The 20,916-nt window shown below is 35.3% G+C and overlaps 1 protein-coding gene across 4 annotated transcripts in view; it reads right to left on the bottom strand.

Moving 5' to 3' along the window:
• The window catches only part of PTPRK (protein tyrosine phosphatase, receptor type, K), an 801,885-nt gene that overhangs the window by 24,719 nt on the left and 756,250 nt on the right, over positions 1-20,916 (bottom strand). For 2 of the 4 annotated variants that reach the window (XM_006884997.1, XM_006884998.1), the window contains exons 15-21: positions 20,087-20,247; positions 13,243-13,427; positions 10,874-10,961; positions 9,855-9,931; positions 6,730-6,766; positions 3,699-3,796; positions 3,156-3,272 (exon numbers count right to left, since the gene is read on the bottom strand). In XM_006884997.1, coding sequence (XP_006885059.1) covers positions 3,156-3,272; positions 3,699-3,796; positions 6,730-6,766; positions 9,855-9,931; positions 10,874-10,961; positions 13,243-13,427; positions 20,087-20,247 — 763 coding nt within the window. Of the gene's footprint in view, positions 1-3,155; positions 3,273-3,698; positions 3,797-6,729; positions 6,767-9,642; positions 9,661-9,854; positions 9,932-10,873; positions 10,962-13,242; positions 13,428-15,780; positions 15,793-18,290; positions 18,327-20,086; positions 20,248-20,916 lie in introns of all 4 variants that reach the window. The other 2 variants (XM_006884995.1, XM_006884996.1) reach the window with 2 other exon arrangements.

Here is a 20,916-nt window from a genome sequence, read left to right as displayed (position 1 = left end):
GATCCCTCCTTGCACCATGCTCAAAGTATGTCAGATGAAGCTTTAGAATCCTTGCTTCCAAGGAGCAGCCTGGTTTCAACCTCTCTACGATAAACCTGTTTGTTCTCTTAGCAGTCTTTTCTTCAACACCACAGATCAAAAGCATCAATTCTCCTCCTATCATCCCTAGCCAATGCCCAGCTCTCTGATACATAGCAAGTGATTGCAAAGACCATGGCCTGTATCAGGTGACATTGTTGCTCTTCAGTACTGTGGAGAGGTCTCTGACAGCAGACTTTTCCAGTGCAATTCATCTTTTAATTTCCTGACTGCTGGTGCCAAGAGTGTTGATTGTGGAGCCAAGCAAAGTTAACAGTCTCAATCTCTTCACCATCTATCATGATGCTGTTAATCAGCCCTGTGGTGAGAATCTTTGTTGTTTTTTTTTATATTGACCTTCAATCCTTATTGAAGGCTGTGGTCATTGATCTTTTGCAGCCAGTGCTTCAGGCCCTCCTCAGTTTCAGCAAGCAGGGCTGCATCGTCTGCATAATGGAGACTGTTGATGAGTCTTCCTCCAATCCTGATGACATATTTTTCCTGATAGAACCCAGCCTCCCATATAATCTGTTTTGCACATAGATTGAAAAGGCATGGAGATAGGACACACCCCTGGCGTACTCCCTTCCCAATTTTGAACCATGCCGTGTCTCCATGCTCTGTTCTGAATACTGCCTCCTTGTCCAAGTACAGGTTTCACATAGCACAATCAAGTGTTCTGAGATTCCCATTCTTCTTAGAGTTAGCCACAGTTGGTTGTGGTCCACACAGTCAAATGCCTTTGCATAGTCAATGAAATACAAATAGACAGACATTCCTCTGGTGCTCCCTGCTTTTAGCCAAGATCCATCTAACATTAACATTAACCCTAGCACCACAGCTTTTTCTAAACCTGGCCTTTCCTTCTGGCAGTTCTGTGTTGATGTGCTGTTCCAGTCATTTTTTTTTTTTATAATCTTCAGCAGAATCTTGCTTGCATGTGATATTAATGATACTCTTTGATAATTTCCACACTCTGTTGGATCACCTTTCTTTGGAATACTGTTGCTTATTTTCTTCTACCCAATTTGTTAAAGAAACTTCTTGTACATATTCTGGATAGTTGTAATCATTCTATTCTGTATAATGATACTTTTCATTTAATATTTTCTTTTATCTTTTTCAGCTACATTTTTTCATTATTTATAAATATCATTTGTTAAAACAAGATTTCTAAATAATATCTATAATAGTTTAGCTATTTATTGCTGTGCACTTATGATTATTTATACTTTCCCACTTTGAGGACTAAGGCGGCATGTCACAAACCATAGTCTTTCAGTCACCTTGTTTATGTGTGAAAGCTAGACAAAAAATAAGGACAACTAAAGAAGAATATATGCTTTATATTGTTGACGACTATACCAGAAGAACAAAGAACTCTCTTTTTGTAGAATTACAGCCAGAATGTTCCTTAGAAGTTCATATACTTTTGACATGTTATCTGACATGTTAATTGGAGAAGGATATCATGATCGATAGAGGGTCAGTGTAAATAGGAAGACAATGAGATGGACAGACACAACGTGTATGACAATGAGCTCAAAGACAGCAATGACTGTGAAGATGCTCCAGAATTGTGGGTTTTTTTAGTCTGCTCTAGTAAATGGAGCTTTGGTAGGATGGTCTACAGTGAGCTGTGCTGCTAAGCCAAAAGGCTGAGCTTCTCATGGTTCAAATTCACCAGCAGCTCTGCAGAAGAAACAGATGGAAAACACCCTCCTGTTGGGATTGAGAGTCTTAGAAACCCAATGAATAGTTATCATGAGTTGAGCTAACCTGACGGCTGTGAGTTTGAATGAATTTATGAGGAGGAGTTTCCCTGACAGCATCTTACAGCAGTAACATTTTTAAGATTATAAGTTAGTCCTTATATTTTAAAAAAAATTCCTCTGGATGGACTTCTTGCAGGTAAATAAATCCAAGCCCTAGTGACCTAATGCTTTACAACAATTGAATGGTGATTGGTAGTATCTGAAAACACAGCTCATGAAAGCCTTATATTCACTTCTTAAAATTCTTACTACTTTGAAAAGTTATCAGTGCATGAGGTCAAGCAGTTTTAAAAGGGATAATAGTAAATTGGAAATTCCATTACCTATTTATACTAACACTACTAATTACATATATTAATAACTCCAAATTTTGGTATGCATATATTCAATACTTTTTATATGGAAAATTTCATATTTTTTATGTGGCAAAGTTTACTAAGCTCTTTCTCAGCAGTTTATTTTGTGACTTCCATGTCCCAAACTAATCTTCCAGGCCCCACCCTGTTTTAGTGTTTCCTCATGTTCATCCCATGCTTAAAACCTCCACTGAATTCCCGGCTCACCTTTAATACAAACATAAGGCATCATCATAGCCCATAAGGGCCCACTTATCAGGCTCTGTGACTTGTCTGACTTCATTTTATATCTATTTCTCCTTCACTCACTCCTCTCTGAACATTCATCCTCTTATTCTTGCTATTTCTTATTCTGACAGTCATAGTCATGCCTCAAGGTCAATAAAGAGATTCTTCTTTCTGTTAGAAACACTCTTCCTCTGGACATAACCTATGACTCACTCCCTCACTTACTTTAAGATTTTACTCATACATCACGTCTCATCCCTTTAAAATTGTGAACCTTCCCAAACAATATTTCTTGTTTCCATTTCAAATAGCAATTTTCTCTGTAACACTTAAAACATATCTTCTTTCTTGTTTATCTGCCTATTTTAGTCATCTATTTATTTGTTGGTAAGGATATTCAAAGCAAATCACTCACCAGTTCAAATGTCACTGATGACATTCTCTGAGTTGTGCAGCCAATCCCACCCTCCTTTTCAGACCTGTCCTAGCCTATCTTTTATTGCCTTTGCTGAACTGATATTGAGTGCCATAGGACAGTGTTTTTAAATGTGCAACATAGACTATAAATACATCCGGTAACAGGTAAGTTCCCAGATATTTGTAGAATAAATGAATGAATTTTTAAAAGAACCATAAAAATAAAGCTTGAGAAATAGTTTTAAAAGAAAAATCAGTTTCAGTATACAGTTTTCTAAAAATAGAGTTTTAGGATACTTACTCTTTCAAGGGTGAATGTCCTAACTACATATTCAGCAAGAGGCTCCATTTCTACACAAGTTACTTTGAAATCACCATAAACTTCAGTATCATCAGGCCAATATTTATAGCATTTCACCTAAGTGACAAAGATAATAGACATATCTCAACAAACAATATGCATTAAAGCAGCATGACTGAATGTCAGTTACAGCTATTCAGTTCACAATTAAAAGATAGGATTCATATTTTAAAGATGCAAATGAGATAAATTATGTTGCATAATAAATTGAGACTTTGTCAATCTTATAGAAATGTCAACCTTATAGGCAATTAGAGTTCAGGACAATATCAAAGTTTCCTTAACTACTCAATAATAAAATAAAACCATTTTTATGACAATAAAGGTGTACTTAAGAACAATGATTGAAATACTATGGCTTGTCCAATAAATTTTCCCCTCTTCTCTTCATAAATGAATAATATTCTATTTTAAGTATATTATGCTTTGCTATTGAATATAGAATAAAATTTTAGAGCAGTAACAAAAATCTTAATGCCTTACCCGGCCAACTTCAACTAAATTTGTAACCATCACAATGCAGGCAGACTGTTCTTGCCAAATCATTCTCCAAAAATCATATACTGTTTCATGAACTGGACCTGTGAAAAATTAATTTGAGTATTAAGTTAATAGAAATATTCAGTATTTAATAAAAACCTTAGGTAAGATCGAAAGTTAAATAAATCACTCAAATAAGTTTAAAAGTGCAATGCAAAATGTTGTAAATTCTTAGTTTTATATACGTAAATTTACACAGTAGATCAAATCATGGGGATACGAAAGGTTTTCATGGTTTTGGGTTTTTTCCAGTCAATTTTTCTTTTCTAGTGCCCAATTTAGGAGAAGATGTCAAAAGTTATACTAAGATATTTGTCTCTGTCACTTTAGAATGTTGTTGTTGTTGTTATGTGCCGTCGAGTCGTTTCCGACTCATAGAGACGCTATGCACAACAGCCCTAAATCCTGCTCTATCCTGCGCCAACCGCACTGCCTCTGACACACCCATCCCGATTACCCCAGTCACTGAATCGATCCATCTCATAGAGGGTCTTCCCCTCCTGCGCTGTCCCTCCACCCTCCCAAGCATGATGTCCCTCTCCAAGGACCCGTCCCTCCTGGCAACATGTCCAAAGTATGTCAGACGAAGCCCCAGAATCCTTGCCTCCAAGGAGTAGCTTGGTTTAATCCTCTCCAAGATGAATCTGTTTGTTTTCCTGGCAGTCCGTGGTACATTCAGTACCCTTCTCCAGCACCACAGCTCAAAAGCATCCACTCTCCTTCTGTCCTCCCTAGTCATTGTCCAACTCTCTGATGCATAACAAGCGATTGCAAAGACCATGGCCTGTATCAGGCGCACCTTAGTCTCCAGAGAGACACTGTTGCTCCTGAGTACCTTTGAGAGGTCCCTAACGGCAGACTTTCCCATCGCGATACGCTTTTTGATTTCCTGACTGCTGGTACCAAGAGTGTTAACTGTGGAGCCGAGCAAAGTGAAGCTGTGAACACTCTCAATCTCTTCATCATCCATCCAGACGCTGCCAATTGGTCCAGTGGCGAGAATCTTTGTCTTCTTGACATTGAGCCTCAGTCCATACTGAAGGCTGCAGTCCTTGACCCTTCGAGGCTGCAGTCCTTGACCCTTCGCAGCAAGTGCATGAGGTCCTCCTCAGTTTCAGCAAGCAGGGTTGTGTCATTTGCATAACGCAGATTGTTAATAGATCTTCCACCAATCCTGATGCCACAATTCTCCTCATAGTGCCCAGCTTCTCGGATAATCTGCTCTGCATACATGTTGAAAAGGTATGGAGACAGGATGCATCCCTGGAGTACACCCTTCCCAATTTTGAACCATGCAGTGTTGCCCTGCTCTGTTCTGACTACTGCCTCTTGATCCAAGTACAGGTTTCGCATTAGCACAATTAAATGTTCTGGGATTCCCATTCTTCTCAGAGTCAGCCACAGTTTGTTATGATCCACACAGTCAAATGCCTTTGCATAATCAATGAAACACAGATAGACATTCTTCTGGTATTCTCTGCTTTCAGCCAAGATCCATCTAACATCAGCAACAATATCCCTAGTACCACGACCCCTTCTAAACCCAGCCTGGACTTCCGGCAGTTCTCTGCTGATGTGCTGTTCTAATCATTTTTGGATGAACTTCAGTAGAATCTTGCTTGCATGTGAAATCAATGACACTGTTCTGTAGTTTCCACACTCAGTTGGGTCACCTTTCTTTGGAATGGGAACAAATATAGATCTACATTCTAAAATAATGTGAGGAAAGGTAATATTAACTACCAAGCGAAGTACATTTGCTGTTGTTGCTGTTGTGTGCCGTTGAGTCGTTTGCGACTTATGTACAACAGCCCTAAACTCTGCTCTGTCCTGTGCCAATCGCACTGTCTCTGACTCTCCCATCCAATTAATCCAGCCACTGAATTAATCCACCTTATAGAGGGCCTTCCCCTCCTGCGCCATCCCTCCACCTTCCAAAGTATGATGTCCCTCTCCAAGTACCGGTCTCTCCTCACAACATGTCCAAAGTATTTTAGATGGAGCCTCAGAATCCTTGCCTCCAAGGAGCCACCCATTTTAACCCTTTCCAAGATGAATCTGTTTGTTTTCTTAGCCACTTACTGCTTCTGAAGGCTCACTTCTGACTTATTAGTATACAACAACAAGACAATGATGATCTATGCAGCATCTTAAAAGTAGAATGTCATTCACCACAGTTCAGTTTGCTCATTTTAAGGAATATAGAACTAAATATAATTCCTCCAATGGTATGTAACAATCACTTAGAAAACTACCCCTGTCAAAAGAACAAATATACCTTATCTTTTACTTCCTATAATTGACATTAAAGCTTTTCTCAAGATGCCAAGAAATAAATTTAAAGAAATAATAGAAGGTTTTTTGGTTAGTCTATTTCTATTTCCCAATATGCCTGAATAGCAAGATTTCCTACTTTCTCATTTTCCAGTGAAGAATGAACTTTACTAAGTTCCCTGTAGCCTTTTGTTTTGGCTCAGTCTTAGTTGTAGGAAAAAAAAAAGCTGGAAGACAGTCAGCGTCTCATTATACCAATATTAATCTTGAATGCTTTTATATTCCAGGATTCCAAGCTGTCAAATCAGACTGCAAATAGGCAGGACCTTTACACAAATGAGATTTCTTTCTACTTTTATCAGATATGAGTAATTTCTCTGACCGGCTGAGTAATGCTTTGAGTCATCAAACACAAGAGAATAAAACTCACAACTGCTGACAGCTTCTCTTCTACTTTTAATGAAAAACAATCTTTAATTTACATGCTTAATACAGATAAAAAGAACTATATTTTTAAAATGAATAAAGAACAAATTACATATAAGCTATTTCTTCAGTTATTTTGTAGAAAAATGAAAAAAAAAATCAAACCAAAAAACCCATAAAAAGACATCTCACCACTCCAAAAAACTTAAAACACTTACATGGTTCCTTTGGGTAAACAAACTTATTTGTTTGACTATATTTTATAAAGTCTTACCTTGGGTTGCAATGTAGTGGCTTGGTCTCTGATACCCCTAAATAGGAAACAAATTGGTTATCATTTTACATTAGTATAGGAAGTAAATGAATGAAGGCATAAAAAGATGAAGACAACCACCTGTTAAGATTAAGTTATAGTAAGTCCAGAAAAGAGTAGTGAACATATTTCGTTCACTTCTCAAACCTAGGTTATCTGAAAGGTAAGCATAAAACAAAAATGAAATATTTGAAGGGCTCTGCTGAGAATATATCTATTACATAATTGAGCGTTGTTTGCTGTGTAATAACCTTACAGATTTTGTTTAATTTCACTAAAATGTTTATGCCTTCATGTTAGTGTTTAGTCATTCACTCTTGGCAAAATTTTGTTTGAACTCATCAATTCATTTTTCATCATCCAAGAGTACAACACACCATTACAAATGGACAACGACATATTAGAACCAGAAAAATAATAACAGAACATTCCAATGTTAGAGCTGGACAATGCATGTGTGCACAAGTCACCAAAGCCCTACGGAGATTTTTATCAGAGAGATCATTCCTCTTGTAGAACATGTTCAGGAATCTGACAAAACAACGTTTTGTGTGCTAATAATATTAAGTGACACACATATAATTATAGATACACACATATATAGGAAAGAGTTTATTTTTTTTAAGTGTCTCTGCTCCTGAACAAACCATTTCTTAAGTGTGTCAAGAGCTCTAAATAGTTAAACACTGACTTTTTTAAAAAGAATAAATTTTTCATGTTAGGAATCATTTGCTAATTATCCTGAATTGATTAGAATTTGAAACCTATTTTGAGTTGCAAAACAGCCATAAATAGTGGGATCAACTTCTGAATTTTTTGTGTACTCATCAATGGGGTGGTGTAAAATGGGTGGTAAAATTAGTTTACATTCTGGAGTACCATTGAGTTCATTTTCACACATAGTATCCCCATGTGACAGACTAGAACTTTCTCATAAAATTTTCTTAGCTGTCATCTTTACTGAAGCAGATCGCTAGAGTTTCCTCATCCACAGACTCTGGGTGAATGTGAATCACCAATTTCAATTAGCAGCTTAGTGTTTAAGGTCCTCAAGATAAAATTTATTATAGCTGGAGATTGCAGTATTGCAAAACTTGAGTGTTTTTTATTTCTTTATATACTTAAGTTGCACAGGGTATTATGGGATGTTATTATTGTAAACTGTAAGCATTTTATATCAATTTTACAAAAATTTGTCAATTGCAAAGTATTTCTTTTAAGTGCAATAAACTAATGGGAAAGAGTAAATTATAAGCAATATTGCAATCAGCCAAAACACACTGGGGTCTTAACAGAAAGACGGGGTAGCAATAGAGTCTCATTTCATATCACCTTAACCATACAGCAGTATTATTACAAGACTCTAGTGTATCTGTCTTGGCAGAAAACCAAGGTTACGTAAAAGAGAGTAACTTACATATTTGTTAGATGTACTGATTTTCTTATTTATTTAGTTAGTTCTAAAGAGAAGATAATTAATTTAATTCTCAATGAGAAGGAATTTGATTTCTTTTAAATATGAGATTAGGATTAGAAATTTAACCTTGATACTCATATACTTATTAAAAGATGTCATTTCATATATATATATATATATATATGTATATATATATAAATAAAATTACAACATACAAAATAACTAAAATTAAGCTTAATAAAAATGATAAAATGGTTTCTTTTTAATGGAGATTGGAACAAGTTGAGCCTTAGACATATTATTTTTTGTATGTAAATATATGCTTCTACATTAATCTCTGATATTTATTATACTTTTTTACTTATTAGAAATGTATATTTTGAATGCAATAACTTCAGCACACCTAGATTTTAATTAATTAAAAAATAGCTAAAACTTATAGTTTATTATATACTAGGCATTTTATTAAGTGTTTAACATGTATAACTTCATTCAATTTTCATAACAAAATTATGAATGTATTACTATTATCATCGTCTCTAATATGAAGATAAACAGAGGCATATAAACATGGAGTTATATTGCTGAGATCTCTTATATATTTGGAATAATGTAGCAGGACAAGAAAGCTTGCCCTAGCAATTAATATATTTCTTCCATAAGGTGGCTCAATGGTAAGAAATTGTACTGCCCCAAAGGTACACAGTTCAAATTCCCCAGCTGCTTCATGGGATAAAGATGGGTAATATCCTTTTGTGCAGTTTACTACCTCTGAAAAACCCGGAGGACCATGAGCTATGAGCCTGTTCTGACTTGACAGTACTCAACAACAGCAGCAGCAGCAGCAACAACAACAACATTTTGGCTTTTAATTTGATGAAATAAAGAGTTTTCATGAATATAATATTGGAAACAAAATTTATCAATGGACATGATACTTTATTTGATGTCTATTTTTCGATATATATGTGTGATATGCATATTTTACAAATGTAATTTAGTACTTATTTTGCCTAAGTAATTTTATTGCTTTACAGGCCAATACAACCCACCACAAAATAATTTCCCTGCTCAACTTTTCATGATAAGTCAAATACAATAAATAAAATTTCAGATACACTAATACACACCATACTATCCAGCTTCTCACATATTGTTTGGGGGAGGGTAAGAATAAAACCATAAACAGAAATCATCAACAAATAAAACTTGAATACATAATCAATTGTCAAAAGCTAAAAATGGTCCTTTTTTTCTAAACATAGAAAAGGAAAAGAGGTAGACAGATCTTTATACAAGTCAAAGAGTTAACAAAAATGAACATAGATATACCATATGAGGCTAATCAGGTGAAGCATGCATTGGTAACTAGTAAGTATTAGTAAGAACTGCGATTAAGAGTAGTTATATCAAATGTTTACAATAGGGTGCTGTTATTTACATATAGTGGTACTTACATCCCTGTACAGCCAAATCTACAGCCCAAACCAAAGTCAGGTGTGAAAGAAAGCACAACAATGTCAGTAAGTACTAGGATGTAGAACAAGAAAAGTGTACAGTTTGTTCTTTATTTTAAAAAGCTAGAAATTACTTTATAGATAATAACATGCAAAAATATTCACGTAGCTAAGGCAACATATTGAGATAATGGAACTGTGAAACTACTTACATCTATGTAGTTGGCATTAATATAATCTGAAGAAGGATCATCTTCAACAGGTTGCAAAATTACTCTCGAGTGGTCATCTGAAAATTGAAATGATGTAATGTCAGTTACTGTACTTCCACCTTGATCTGAGACAATGTTGTAACTCATCCATTATGTACACTGGTAGACATGCAAAGTAATACCCTTAGCTAGAGTCTATTACTATGGTTGTTTCCCCAAACAATCACATTTATAAAATATTGTAAAATAATTTAAATGTGACTAGTGTTGTTTGAGTCAATCGACTGCCAGTTACTCCTTCTCTTTATAGTTCTTATATAATCAGATAATCTATTTATCTCCAGGTAACATTTTACTTAATCATGAGGAATTACCAAAATGTAATTAGCCACATTAACCACCTGCCTATAATACTCCCTGTCTGTGGTAAGCAGAATACTGCCACCTTGGCTGTGTGTGGTGAAAGTATATGGTAATTTATCATTTAGACTTTTGTTGTTATGCACCATTGAGTTGGCATTGACTCACAGCTGATCTCCAGAGAGTATTCAGAGGCAGTAAATCACTGAGAAGACCGTGTATTTTTCTTCTTTGGAGCAGCGGTTGGATTTGAACAGTGTGCCTTTGAGTTGTTAGCACAATTCCTTACCAGAGTTCACAACTTAGACTAAATATTTCATTTTCCTAATATTCTCATCTATTTGAAAGCCACTTCATGGATATAGATACAAACATGATATGAAGTTAACTTTATAAGATGTGCCACCCTCTGTGAACCTCTTCAAGTATAACATAACATATATAAGGAGAACTTGCAACTTATCTTTGCAAATACAAATTTGCTTTCAATAAGAATGCTGTTGTTACTTGCCTAGAGTCCAACTCCTAGTGAACCTATGTACAACAGCTCTGAACCCTGCTCTATCTTGAGCCAAATTCATTGTCTCTGACATATCCACTCCCATTACCCCAGTCACTGAGTCAATCCATCCCATCTGTAAGAATACCTGAGTACTTACAGGCAATAATGTTTCCATATCGGTTTTTTGCTCTATTTTGGTCTTTTTTAGCTACATCCCAAGATGCTGACTGTCCTTCAAAGAAGCTCTAGGGAGGGGGAAAGTAACAAGAAGATTATATTTAATGCCTTTTTCAAAATTAAAGTTTATCTGGTCTAAAGACCAAAATAGTAAAAGCTACTCTCTCAGGGTGGAAGAGTCCTACAGCAGTAAACAGGATCCACAAAGCTTGCTTATTGGATTCATACTTGTTTATCTTGGTTTTGGATTTAGTTCAAATTTAGGACAAGAATTAACTTCAAAGGGGAAAAAAAATGGACCTTGGAAGTATTTAAAACTTAAGAACTCTAGAACTTTATACAAGTAGAGAAAGCATAGGGCATTTCCAAAAGTACTAAAATAGAACACATCAAACATTTCAAAACTGTTTTAGAAAGATTCTTTCAAATATGCTTACTTTACAGCACTTATAACAGGAAAAAGAGAGCCTGTTTTCCACCATAATTATTCATTAAATTATATGCAGTATACAGCTCATTTTAATTTCTTTGAAAATCATAAAAAGGACCGAGTTTCTATAACAAGGGACCATATGAAAATGAAAGAGTCACTGTCTCTAAGAACCTTGGAACAGATGAAGTTGTTGATTGGTTTAATTACCATATGCAGCAATTAAAAATGTGGGCAGAGATGTCTTTTTTGTAAAACAAAAAAACCCCTACACACACACACACACAAAAAAAAAAAAAAAAACCCAAAAAAACAAAACCCAACCCAACCAAAAAAACTTAAGCTTTTGCTCAACACAGGAAATGGGGTCTTCAAAGGAACAGTGCTCTTTGAAGTGAGATACACAGGAATACACATGAAACGAATGTAAGAAAACCCTCACTCTGGCAGAATATTCTAATTCCTTATATTTATTTTGTTGCCACAGCATACCATATCCAACATATGTCTAGACATAACTTTCAAAATTCAAAGATCATTCCAGCCATTACCAAAGTAATGTGCACAAATCTCTATAAACTGGTTTGCTAAAAATATTCTTCATGAATTTATATGTAATTTTCAAAGCCTTTGAATGCAAAGCATTACTTTGATCTTTCATTTTGTGTTTAAGTGTGTGTGTATGTATAGTGTCCTGGGGTGTGGTAGAACTTCCTCTAAGATCTCATACTATCTCTTAGTAAATGAAAGATTAAAAACATTTTAAAAAAAAAAAACCAGGGTGGTTTTGTTTTTTTTTCCCCTATATTTTGTTTATTGAGATTTCTAGATCTTCCTTTGGCATCTCAATCCTGGTATTTTGGTTTAAAAAGGAACGAAAAATAGGGTGGAAGAACTTCCCACATCCTTTGTTTCATTTCTTCATGTTGTTCACTGGATTTGCAGTTCTCTTGTTTTTCTTCTAAGCCACAATTCAACCAACAAGCCACAAAACTGAACTTGGGAGTGGCAAGCAATACTTTTAGTCTACAAAGATTGTTCTTATTTCTCAACGGGTCAACAAGCAAAGGGGCAGAAAAGTGCTTACTGCCTGTGTGAATGACAGACTCTAATGGCACAAGGGGTTCCAGGTAGCTTGGATTCAAGTTACCTTGGTAGCTATGAATTTTTGAATGGAGAAAATACAAGGTCTCATGTGTATTTAAGAAATAGACATTTAGACTTTTTTTTTTATAAATTTGTTGTTAGATGCTGTCAAGCTGACCGACTCATAAGTAACCCTGTGGACAACAGATTGAAATCTTGTCCTATTGTGTGCCTTCCTAAGCAATTTCTGGCATGCTTAACCCCACTGTTAGACACAGTGTCAAGTCATCTCACTGAGGTCCTCTTCTCTTCCACCAGCCCTCTGCTTTTCCCAATATGATGTCTTTTCCAAAGGAGGATGGTGCCTCCTGGTAACATGCTCAAAGTTTATGAATTTAGTTTCACCATCCTTGCTTTTAAGGAGCACCTGGTTGCATTTTCCTCAAGAAAAATTGATTTTGTCATTGTTATTGTTATGTATTATCAAATTGGTACTGATCCACAGCTGAAGTTTTAGTGGGTTTCAGAAGTAGTAAATTACATGGAAGGAACTGGTGGATTCAAACCATCTGCCTTTGGGTTGGCAGCACAACTCCTGAGCACAAAACCAGCAGAGCAACCCTAAATTTGACTCAAGATCTGAGTATGTCCACAAGAAATGGCCTTTTAATTACTCTTTCCCACTTTGATACTCTGTAAACACACACAATGGGTTATATACTCATAAGCATAGGATTATACAGCCCTCAGAACATACGAGAAAATGGAAATAACACATTTCATGAAGTGTCTTGGTTAAGAATAACATTTTATAAAGTACTGAAACTTTTCACCTCATATTCTTCTTTGAACCCATAGCTGTCTGATGTCTTCATGAGATTAATGTGCTGCAGCAAGTCAGCTACTCTGATGGCGGGGTGCAGCTGTCCTGTCTGGTAAGGGGATTCTGTCCCCTCACAGAGGTAGCGAGGCACATCGAGAAGTCGACTGGACTCTGCTGTAGCACTGTGGTTCTCATCTGCCATTTTTTAGATTTGAGAAGATTAAAAAGAAAACAAAGTTATCTTGTTTCATATGCATCCATGCAAAGGAGAGTTTAAGCCCTTAAGATCTTTCTGGTCACAGGAAGAAGAGAATGAATATCCAGAAAGGATAGGCTCAGGGCAGCATCTCCAGAGAGACAAAGCCTCGGTGTCTTAGCTCAGCTCTAGGTTTGAGGTTAAGAGTATCTTATTGTGATTATTATGAACAGTAAGAAAAAAAAATTGCTACAGGAGACAGGGAGACATCAGGCCCACCTTACAAAGTGAGAGATGTTTCTTGAGTTCTTACTTCTCCATACATCTACAGTGGAGAATGGGGCCATGGGATCAACTTGTCAATCAGATGTTTTTATTGACAAATGAAACAAAGTCCTTCCCACCCATACCTGAACTTTCCTCAGGGATCTCGAGCTAGGGAATCCATGTACACAGGGCTGTTCTTCTTGCACTGTGGCCCTGTGTATCTTACTATCTAGTGTCTTACTACCATACCCACCAGATGGGAAAACTGGGCATTATACAGAATCACCTCTTACCTCAGTGTACCTGCTGGCCAGGCTACATGGCTATTTATACTCAAGCACCTCTTATTTTATTACTACTGCTACTCTATTATTAATATTGTTGTGTTTATTGCTAATGTATCTTAACTCTTCCAGTCACTAAATGAAGAGACTAGGCTATACGTCGAGGGAAAAACAATGGACGTCTCCTCTGGAATTCTTCCCACCTGTCCCAGGTGGGGATAAAAAGCTCCTGCTTCATGCTTCCATAACCTCTTGCTCTCATATGTGTGATTTCACTTCTCCATGTTTTAATCATGTGCTTTCTTGACCCCTTTCCTTTACTACTCTAAAAAGCTTAAGAATGTAAATATAATCAAGCTTTCTTTATAATCTCTGCTCACAGAGTACTTTGTAAATATGCTTAAATGAATAGAAATCAATTGGACCTCCCATCCATTTTTAGTGCATCCCCATCCCAATTGTGATATTAGCTTAAAATAAAAAGAAACATTTTAATCTTTTTTTTCTGTCATAAGAAGAAAAAACAAGAACATTTTACCTATGTATAAATATTATTTAATAATAATAAATATTATTTTAATGACCATATACTAATCATTACAATGAGAAGCATGCTTATATTTCTCACATATAAACTTACCACTGTAAATAAAAAAACAAATCAACCAGCCAAAAGCCCCAATGTTTAAAAAGGGTTATTTTTGAAAATCATTATATTGCTATACTCATTAACAGAAGAGAAAATACACTGTTAGGGGAACTTTTGATTCTTTTAATGATAATGCATACTGTAGAAAACATTTAATTAACAGTTAAACAGATTTCAAGTATGTCAGTACATTTGCCTGTTCTATCACCAACTCTACAAATAGGATATGGCAAAAAATGAATTGTTGTCCCCATGATAAACATTTTTTCTTCCTGGAGAAGGGGGAAAAAAAAAAGAACCCCACAATCAGATTTGTATGCCTCTATGATTTAGTTTGACTGCATTTATCTTTACACCTTATATTAGAAAGAATGTATATTTTGCAATCGCTCCTCAAAACACCACACAGAATCAAACATCTCTGGGTGGATTCTATTGTGAACCTAACAACTCAACTGAATGAAAACTTTTCACCCAGTTTCTAGCCACACACACACACACACACACACACACACACATATATGCTAACAAAACATGATTCAGGAGAGCTTCCTTCTCTTCTGAGACCACTTTTAAACAATTCACTTTTGCTAAAATATTAAAATCAATAGACTGACGTAAAGAATATCTATATATCTCCCTGGTAAAATAAATTTCTGCAGCCACTTTTGGGCACTACTACAATATATATAGTTGAAGATGAGAGGTAAAAAGAATAAATAGGTCCAGGAAGACATAAACAGATTACTCAACCTGGAATACAGTAGCCAGGATGAGATCTCTCGATGAGCCCTAAACTCATTTGACCTACTGGGGCCAAATTAACTTACAATTAATTGTAGAAGGCTCAGTAAAAAACACAGAACTCACATATTCTAAATCTTAACACATAACCGTGCCCCATTATAAAGTAGACAGCCTTTTATTTTTCTTCAGTTTTAATACAACAGTACAATGAGCAGTGAGGTCTTTAGAATAATGACACATGAATTATTAATCTCAATACATTTTCACCTCATTAAGCCACCTAATAATGTTACTGCTAGTGAGAGTACATGTACTAATCATTATTCTTATTGCACATTTAAGAAAAAGAATTTCAAATAGTTCTTTGATTGAAAGGTGTTCTAGAGTTCTGAGCATTACACTTACCAGTAATAGGGACTTTGACCCAATGAAGCAGTAAAACACAAAAGAACAGAACCATGAATCAATAAGAAATTTTTTCTCATTCTTTTCAAATCACTAAGTATATATTAACACTTAGTAATATTTGAAGTCATTTAAAAAATTGCTTCATAAGTGCAAAATCAATTGGATGCAAAACAACTGTAAACACACAATTATGAATGATGAAAATGTAACATATAATATCTACCTCTAGAGATCTAGCTTTAAAAGAATGACAATCTTAAAAAATCAATCAGCTTGATTTTCAAAATTAAATAAAATGTTTTATTGTCTTGCAAATAGATTTGATGACTTTACTGGGTTAACTGTAGTTGTCCTTAAAGACACATTTCTTTTCATAAGAAAAATAAGGACTATAAGCTTTAAGTTTTATAATTTGTGGGAGTCCTTCATATACACCATCTCATTTTCTCTTTTCAAATCCTTACACAAAAGTCTGGTGGTGAGTGTTATACTTTGTTTCACAAGTGAGGAAGCTAGGACATAAGATGTTTTGTTGAATTCATATCTGAGTTGAGAACGACTGAAACTCAGATGCAATACTACATGTTTTACACCAGAGAATATTACAGGGGGTAAAAAATATATATATATTTGTTACTGTCATATACCATCAAGGTGGAACCAACCTAAAGCTGCCCTTCCAGTAGATTTTCAAAGGCAGTAAATTGCATAGCAGGAGAGCGACCATCTTATCCTGTGGAGCAGCTGGTAGATTTGAACCATGTGCCTTTGGATTGGCCAGGCAACTCATTATCACTAAGCCATTTAGGCACTATCCCCCCCAAAAAAAATGTTTCTTATTATTTTAATCCCTAGTTATTAATGCAAGGCTAACAGAATTCTACAATGTTCAACAGAAGATGGTATTTTCAGAAGCACTGATGCTTCCATAATGCTCGTGACTCCTGGTTCCAACCCATATGCTGAGGTCATCCCTTGAAAGAAGTGCTCTCATTCATTTTCCTATCATACTGAGTATTCATAGCAAAGGGAGACTTCAGTCAGAGATGGAGGACATGTATACCAATTCTCCCTTGCTTGCTCATTGCTGTCTTCCTGGAACTGAGTCCATAGCTCACTTTCTACTGAGATTCCAAAGCTGCAAATTACATGGGAGAAGATTTCCCATTATTCTCCCCTAGAGTGGCTGGTGGGTTCGAACTGCCACAGAGGAGTGGCCTACAGCCTACACTACCTGAGCTCCACAGTTTAAATTTTACATTATTGCAGTGAGGAAGAGGTTATATTAGTTGTATACTTCTTACTTAAATTAGTTGTACTATCCCAAAATGAATTTTAAAGAATTAAGTGTTAAACGTGGGTAATAAAATGTGTGTAAGTGCAAAAATAATTCCAATGTTCACATGTTATAATTATTAAATACATATAACAAATGAGAGAAAAGGAAAAATTTTTAATTGGTTTATCTAGCAATTTATATGTTCCATGAATAAATCTTCAACATTAGGTACACTGTGATAAAACCTGTAAGAAGCTTTTCCATATCCACTCTGGTTGGTGGAAAAGGATCTCTTGTGATGTCACACATAAGGAGCTTTGCTGCTAATCCCAAGGTAGTGCCTCTCTGGTGGTTCAAATCCACCCTTGACTCCACTAGATGAAAATGAACAATCTCCTATGCAGTTTACACCCGTGAAAACTCGAGAGTGGGTCAGCTATGAGTCACAACTATCTCTACGGCAATGAGTGTGAATAAGGGGTGAAATGAATCAAGAAGTAGGGTGCAACGAAATCAAACCCTGTTCCATTCTTAAATATACGGTTAGATTAATAAATAAAGCTATTTCACATCTGTAAAGGCTTTAATCAGAGCAAGCAAAAATCAGTTGTCTTAGCCATTATAGAGCGCTAAAGCAATCAGCTTATTGTAAATTTCTTAAAAGAGGCCTTGTTTATCATGTACACTCATAGAGGAGGTGAAACTTCGTAATAATGTCCTAGAAATCTTACCTGCATTCATAAAAAACTACTAATAAAGAAAAAACAAAAACAAATTCCCCACATTCCTAATGCTCACTAGTAAATAGGCTTTTAAACTGCTATAAATGGAAAGAATTTAGAAACTTCCTCTCCATTAGGTTGACTTCTTCGAGTTCTCTTTAAGTGCAAGCTAACTATTCAGGCAGCACCACACCTAGAAACTGAGATGCACTTGGGTTCATTCCACAAATGTGGGAATAGAGACATCAGCCACTCAGTAAATCTATGTCCTCAAATCCATCGGAATTAAGAAGAATCACTTCCTTGTAAAGCGTTCCCTCTCTCATTTAAAATTCACCAGAGCTGATAGTTGACCTAAATTGTTCTTTTTGATAAGCACATGACTGTCTACTTTCAAAATCAAGCTGCTTCCTACATTGTAAGTAATTACTATGTAGAAAAAGCTATAACTCATGCAAGGAGATGAGATCCATGCAAGAAGAGATGAAAAAGAATTAGGGTCTCACCTAACACAGCAGTCGGCACAAGTGGATCATTGGGCACTGCAGGAAAACAAAGCTCATGAAGGAATATACTGGCCTAAAGTTGTGTTTTAAATTCTTCTCCTTACAACAGATTTATGCTTTCTTAAGAAACATAATTATGAATCTGTCTTTGATTATCATAATCTACAAAGTTAAAATCCCTCATTCCATTCTTTAAGAATCTGGCTACTCAAAGTGTGCAGAAAGGCATGTCTGTAATTACACTTCACTAAATTTCTCAAGTCAAAAGACAGAAGAATTAACTTCACATTATTAAGATTAAAATTAAAACAAAGTCAATACACCTTGAATACAGCAACTACAAGATACTTAAAGAGAAATAATCATATCTAACTCATTTCAAATGATATTTTTTTTCCCATTTAGTTCTGGAAAAGGACTTGATTCTTCCTCCAAGTTCATTTATATTACTGAATTAAAACTTCCTAATAAGCTACTAAGACAGACTATAAAGACATTTGAGGAAGAGAAATGTTTTAGTCTTCTAGTATAAAATGATAAGATTAGTAAAACAGTAAAACTTTCTACAATAAGTGTTTTATATTCTTCTCTATTATTTATCTTACAGTGACAAAAACATAGAGGAAAGAAAGGTCATATTATGATAAAAACTACATTGAGAAATGACTCATGCATCAGTTCTAACTGTTAATTTCGGTAGATACGTAGCAAGGGAAACGATGGGCTGCATTCAGGACCGATTACTGCTCATGCTTCACCAAATTCGACACTTCAGAGAAAACTTCCTTCTTTACAAAGACAGAGAGACACACAACCTACTAGTCCTTCCCACCCCCACCCCCATCTTGGTACTAAATATATGTGTAAGGTGTATAGTTGCATTTCTACAATTCATGTCTTATGCACCAATCTTTCACCCTGGGGTTAGTATACCTCTGGGAACTGTGTTAGGATGTCCTAGGTACCCAAAGCCAGAGGATAAATGTGATGTGTCCTCCTCAAGCATCAGTTTTACTTGAGGATTTAAAGAAACAAAATCAGGTGATTTAACTTGTAAGTCATTTTTTGAAAACACAGGTACTACAGGATATACAATTCACAGGCATTTTGATTAGAAAACAATTATTCAAGTAATTTTCTATTAACAGAACCTCAGTGGAAACATTTAAGGCTCTGCCTTCATCATTCAGTTCTGGAAATTCTTAATATGGATAGATAGATGGATTTGGCCAGCCTCTGCCAATCACCAAAATCAGTTACACTTTTTAACTATCACTGGATAGTTAAGAATGTGTATATTAATTTTCTCTCAATTAACTTTTATTACTAAAAATTCCTAGAAGTCCATAGAAGAATATTTGAATGGACTAATTTTATCTATGTCATTAATTTCCAGAAATAATTACCATGCTGCTTCTTTCTACAAATGAGCTTTATATTATAGAAAAGGAATACGCAGCCATCAAAATTATGCATAAATTATAATAAGAAGTAATTTTTTTGTAGACAGTTAAGTATTTTAACTTAAAAAGATGACATGATTTGATCCTGTGGTAGATGTTTGGAATATCTCTAAGGGTGCAGCAATTAAATCAATGTCATTGAAGCTAAAGGGAATCAAGGCTTAAAATGTACCTGTAAAAATACCATGATGTTTAATATTCTTTCCTCTGTTTTAATCTCCTTGTTTTCTCTCTTTTTCAACTTTTCACAATTGTGGAAAGCAATGTGAAAAACCCAATGGAAATGTTATTAACTGGAGAAGTTATTTATTCAAGTATGAATGTTGAACTTACATCTTGGGCTGAAATTGTGTTGGTCCATGAAGGTGATGGAAAGGGGATCTTCTGCATGAAGAGTGCTTTGGTCAGCGTAACTGCGATCCATTGCATTCACCATGTGAGTCATCTCTTGCCGGGTATTCCCCATAGCATCTTTGCGCTTTTTAGCAAGCTTGCTGCCAAAGCAAATGGCAAAATGCAAACCTTAGTGTCAGGCTTAGGGGGGACTTGAATCCAGCAGTTAGTAGATCAGGAGAGACCAAAGATAAAGATACAGCCAAGAAGAATGAGTTTAGCAACACTAAGAACTAGTCATAATCTTAGGAATTAAAGCTGCCATTCAAACAAGTATATTTTATTATGATGAGAAAACTATTTTATTTGTTGTATGTCTATTTTAATATTCAGGCTGCCAGTCAAAGCCTTATGCCATTTCTTGTATTTCATTCTGCTGCTAATATGAAGATATTAGAAAATTTAACTATATTTTATTAAAGTCATAAGCAAATACTTCCCATGTAGAAAATCTCAAGGAAAATTTAAACTAAAACTAAGTTTTAATTTTCCTTTTGGATAATTAATTCTTTTGATCGAATATAAGAACTCCTCTTGAGAATATTATGGTTCTTTTTCATGTTTGTTTTGCTTTAATAAACCAATCAAAACAGAAAATGCTCCATTCTTCGTTATCTATGTTGTCAGTAAGTTATATGTACTCTTAACATTAATCAAGATTACTTTGAAAACTTTTAGTCTATCACAACTAGACATAATACAAACACATAGAAATATATGGGATTAAGTGAGATATATGTGTGTGTGTGTGTATATATATATATATATAT

This window comes from Elephantulus edwardii, unplaced genomic scaffold, assembly GCF_000299155.1.
Source record: "Elephantulus edwardii isolate Elephantulus edwardi_28Jun2011 unplaced genomic scaffold, EleEdw1.0 scaffold00039, whole genome shotgun sequence".
NCBI classification, from domain to species: domain Eukaryota; kingdom Metazoa; phylum Chordata; class Mammalia; order Macroscelidea; family Macroscelididae; genus Elephantulus; species Elephantulus edwardii.
This window is presented reverse-complemented; position numbering and strand designations above follow the sequence as displayed.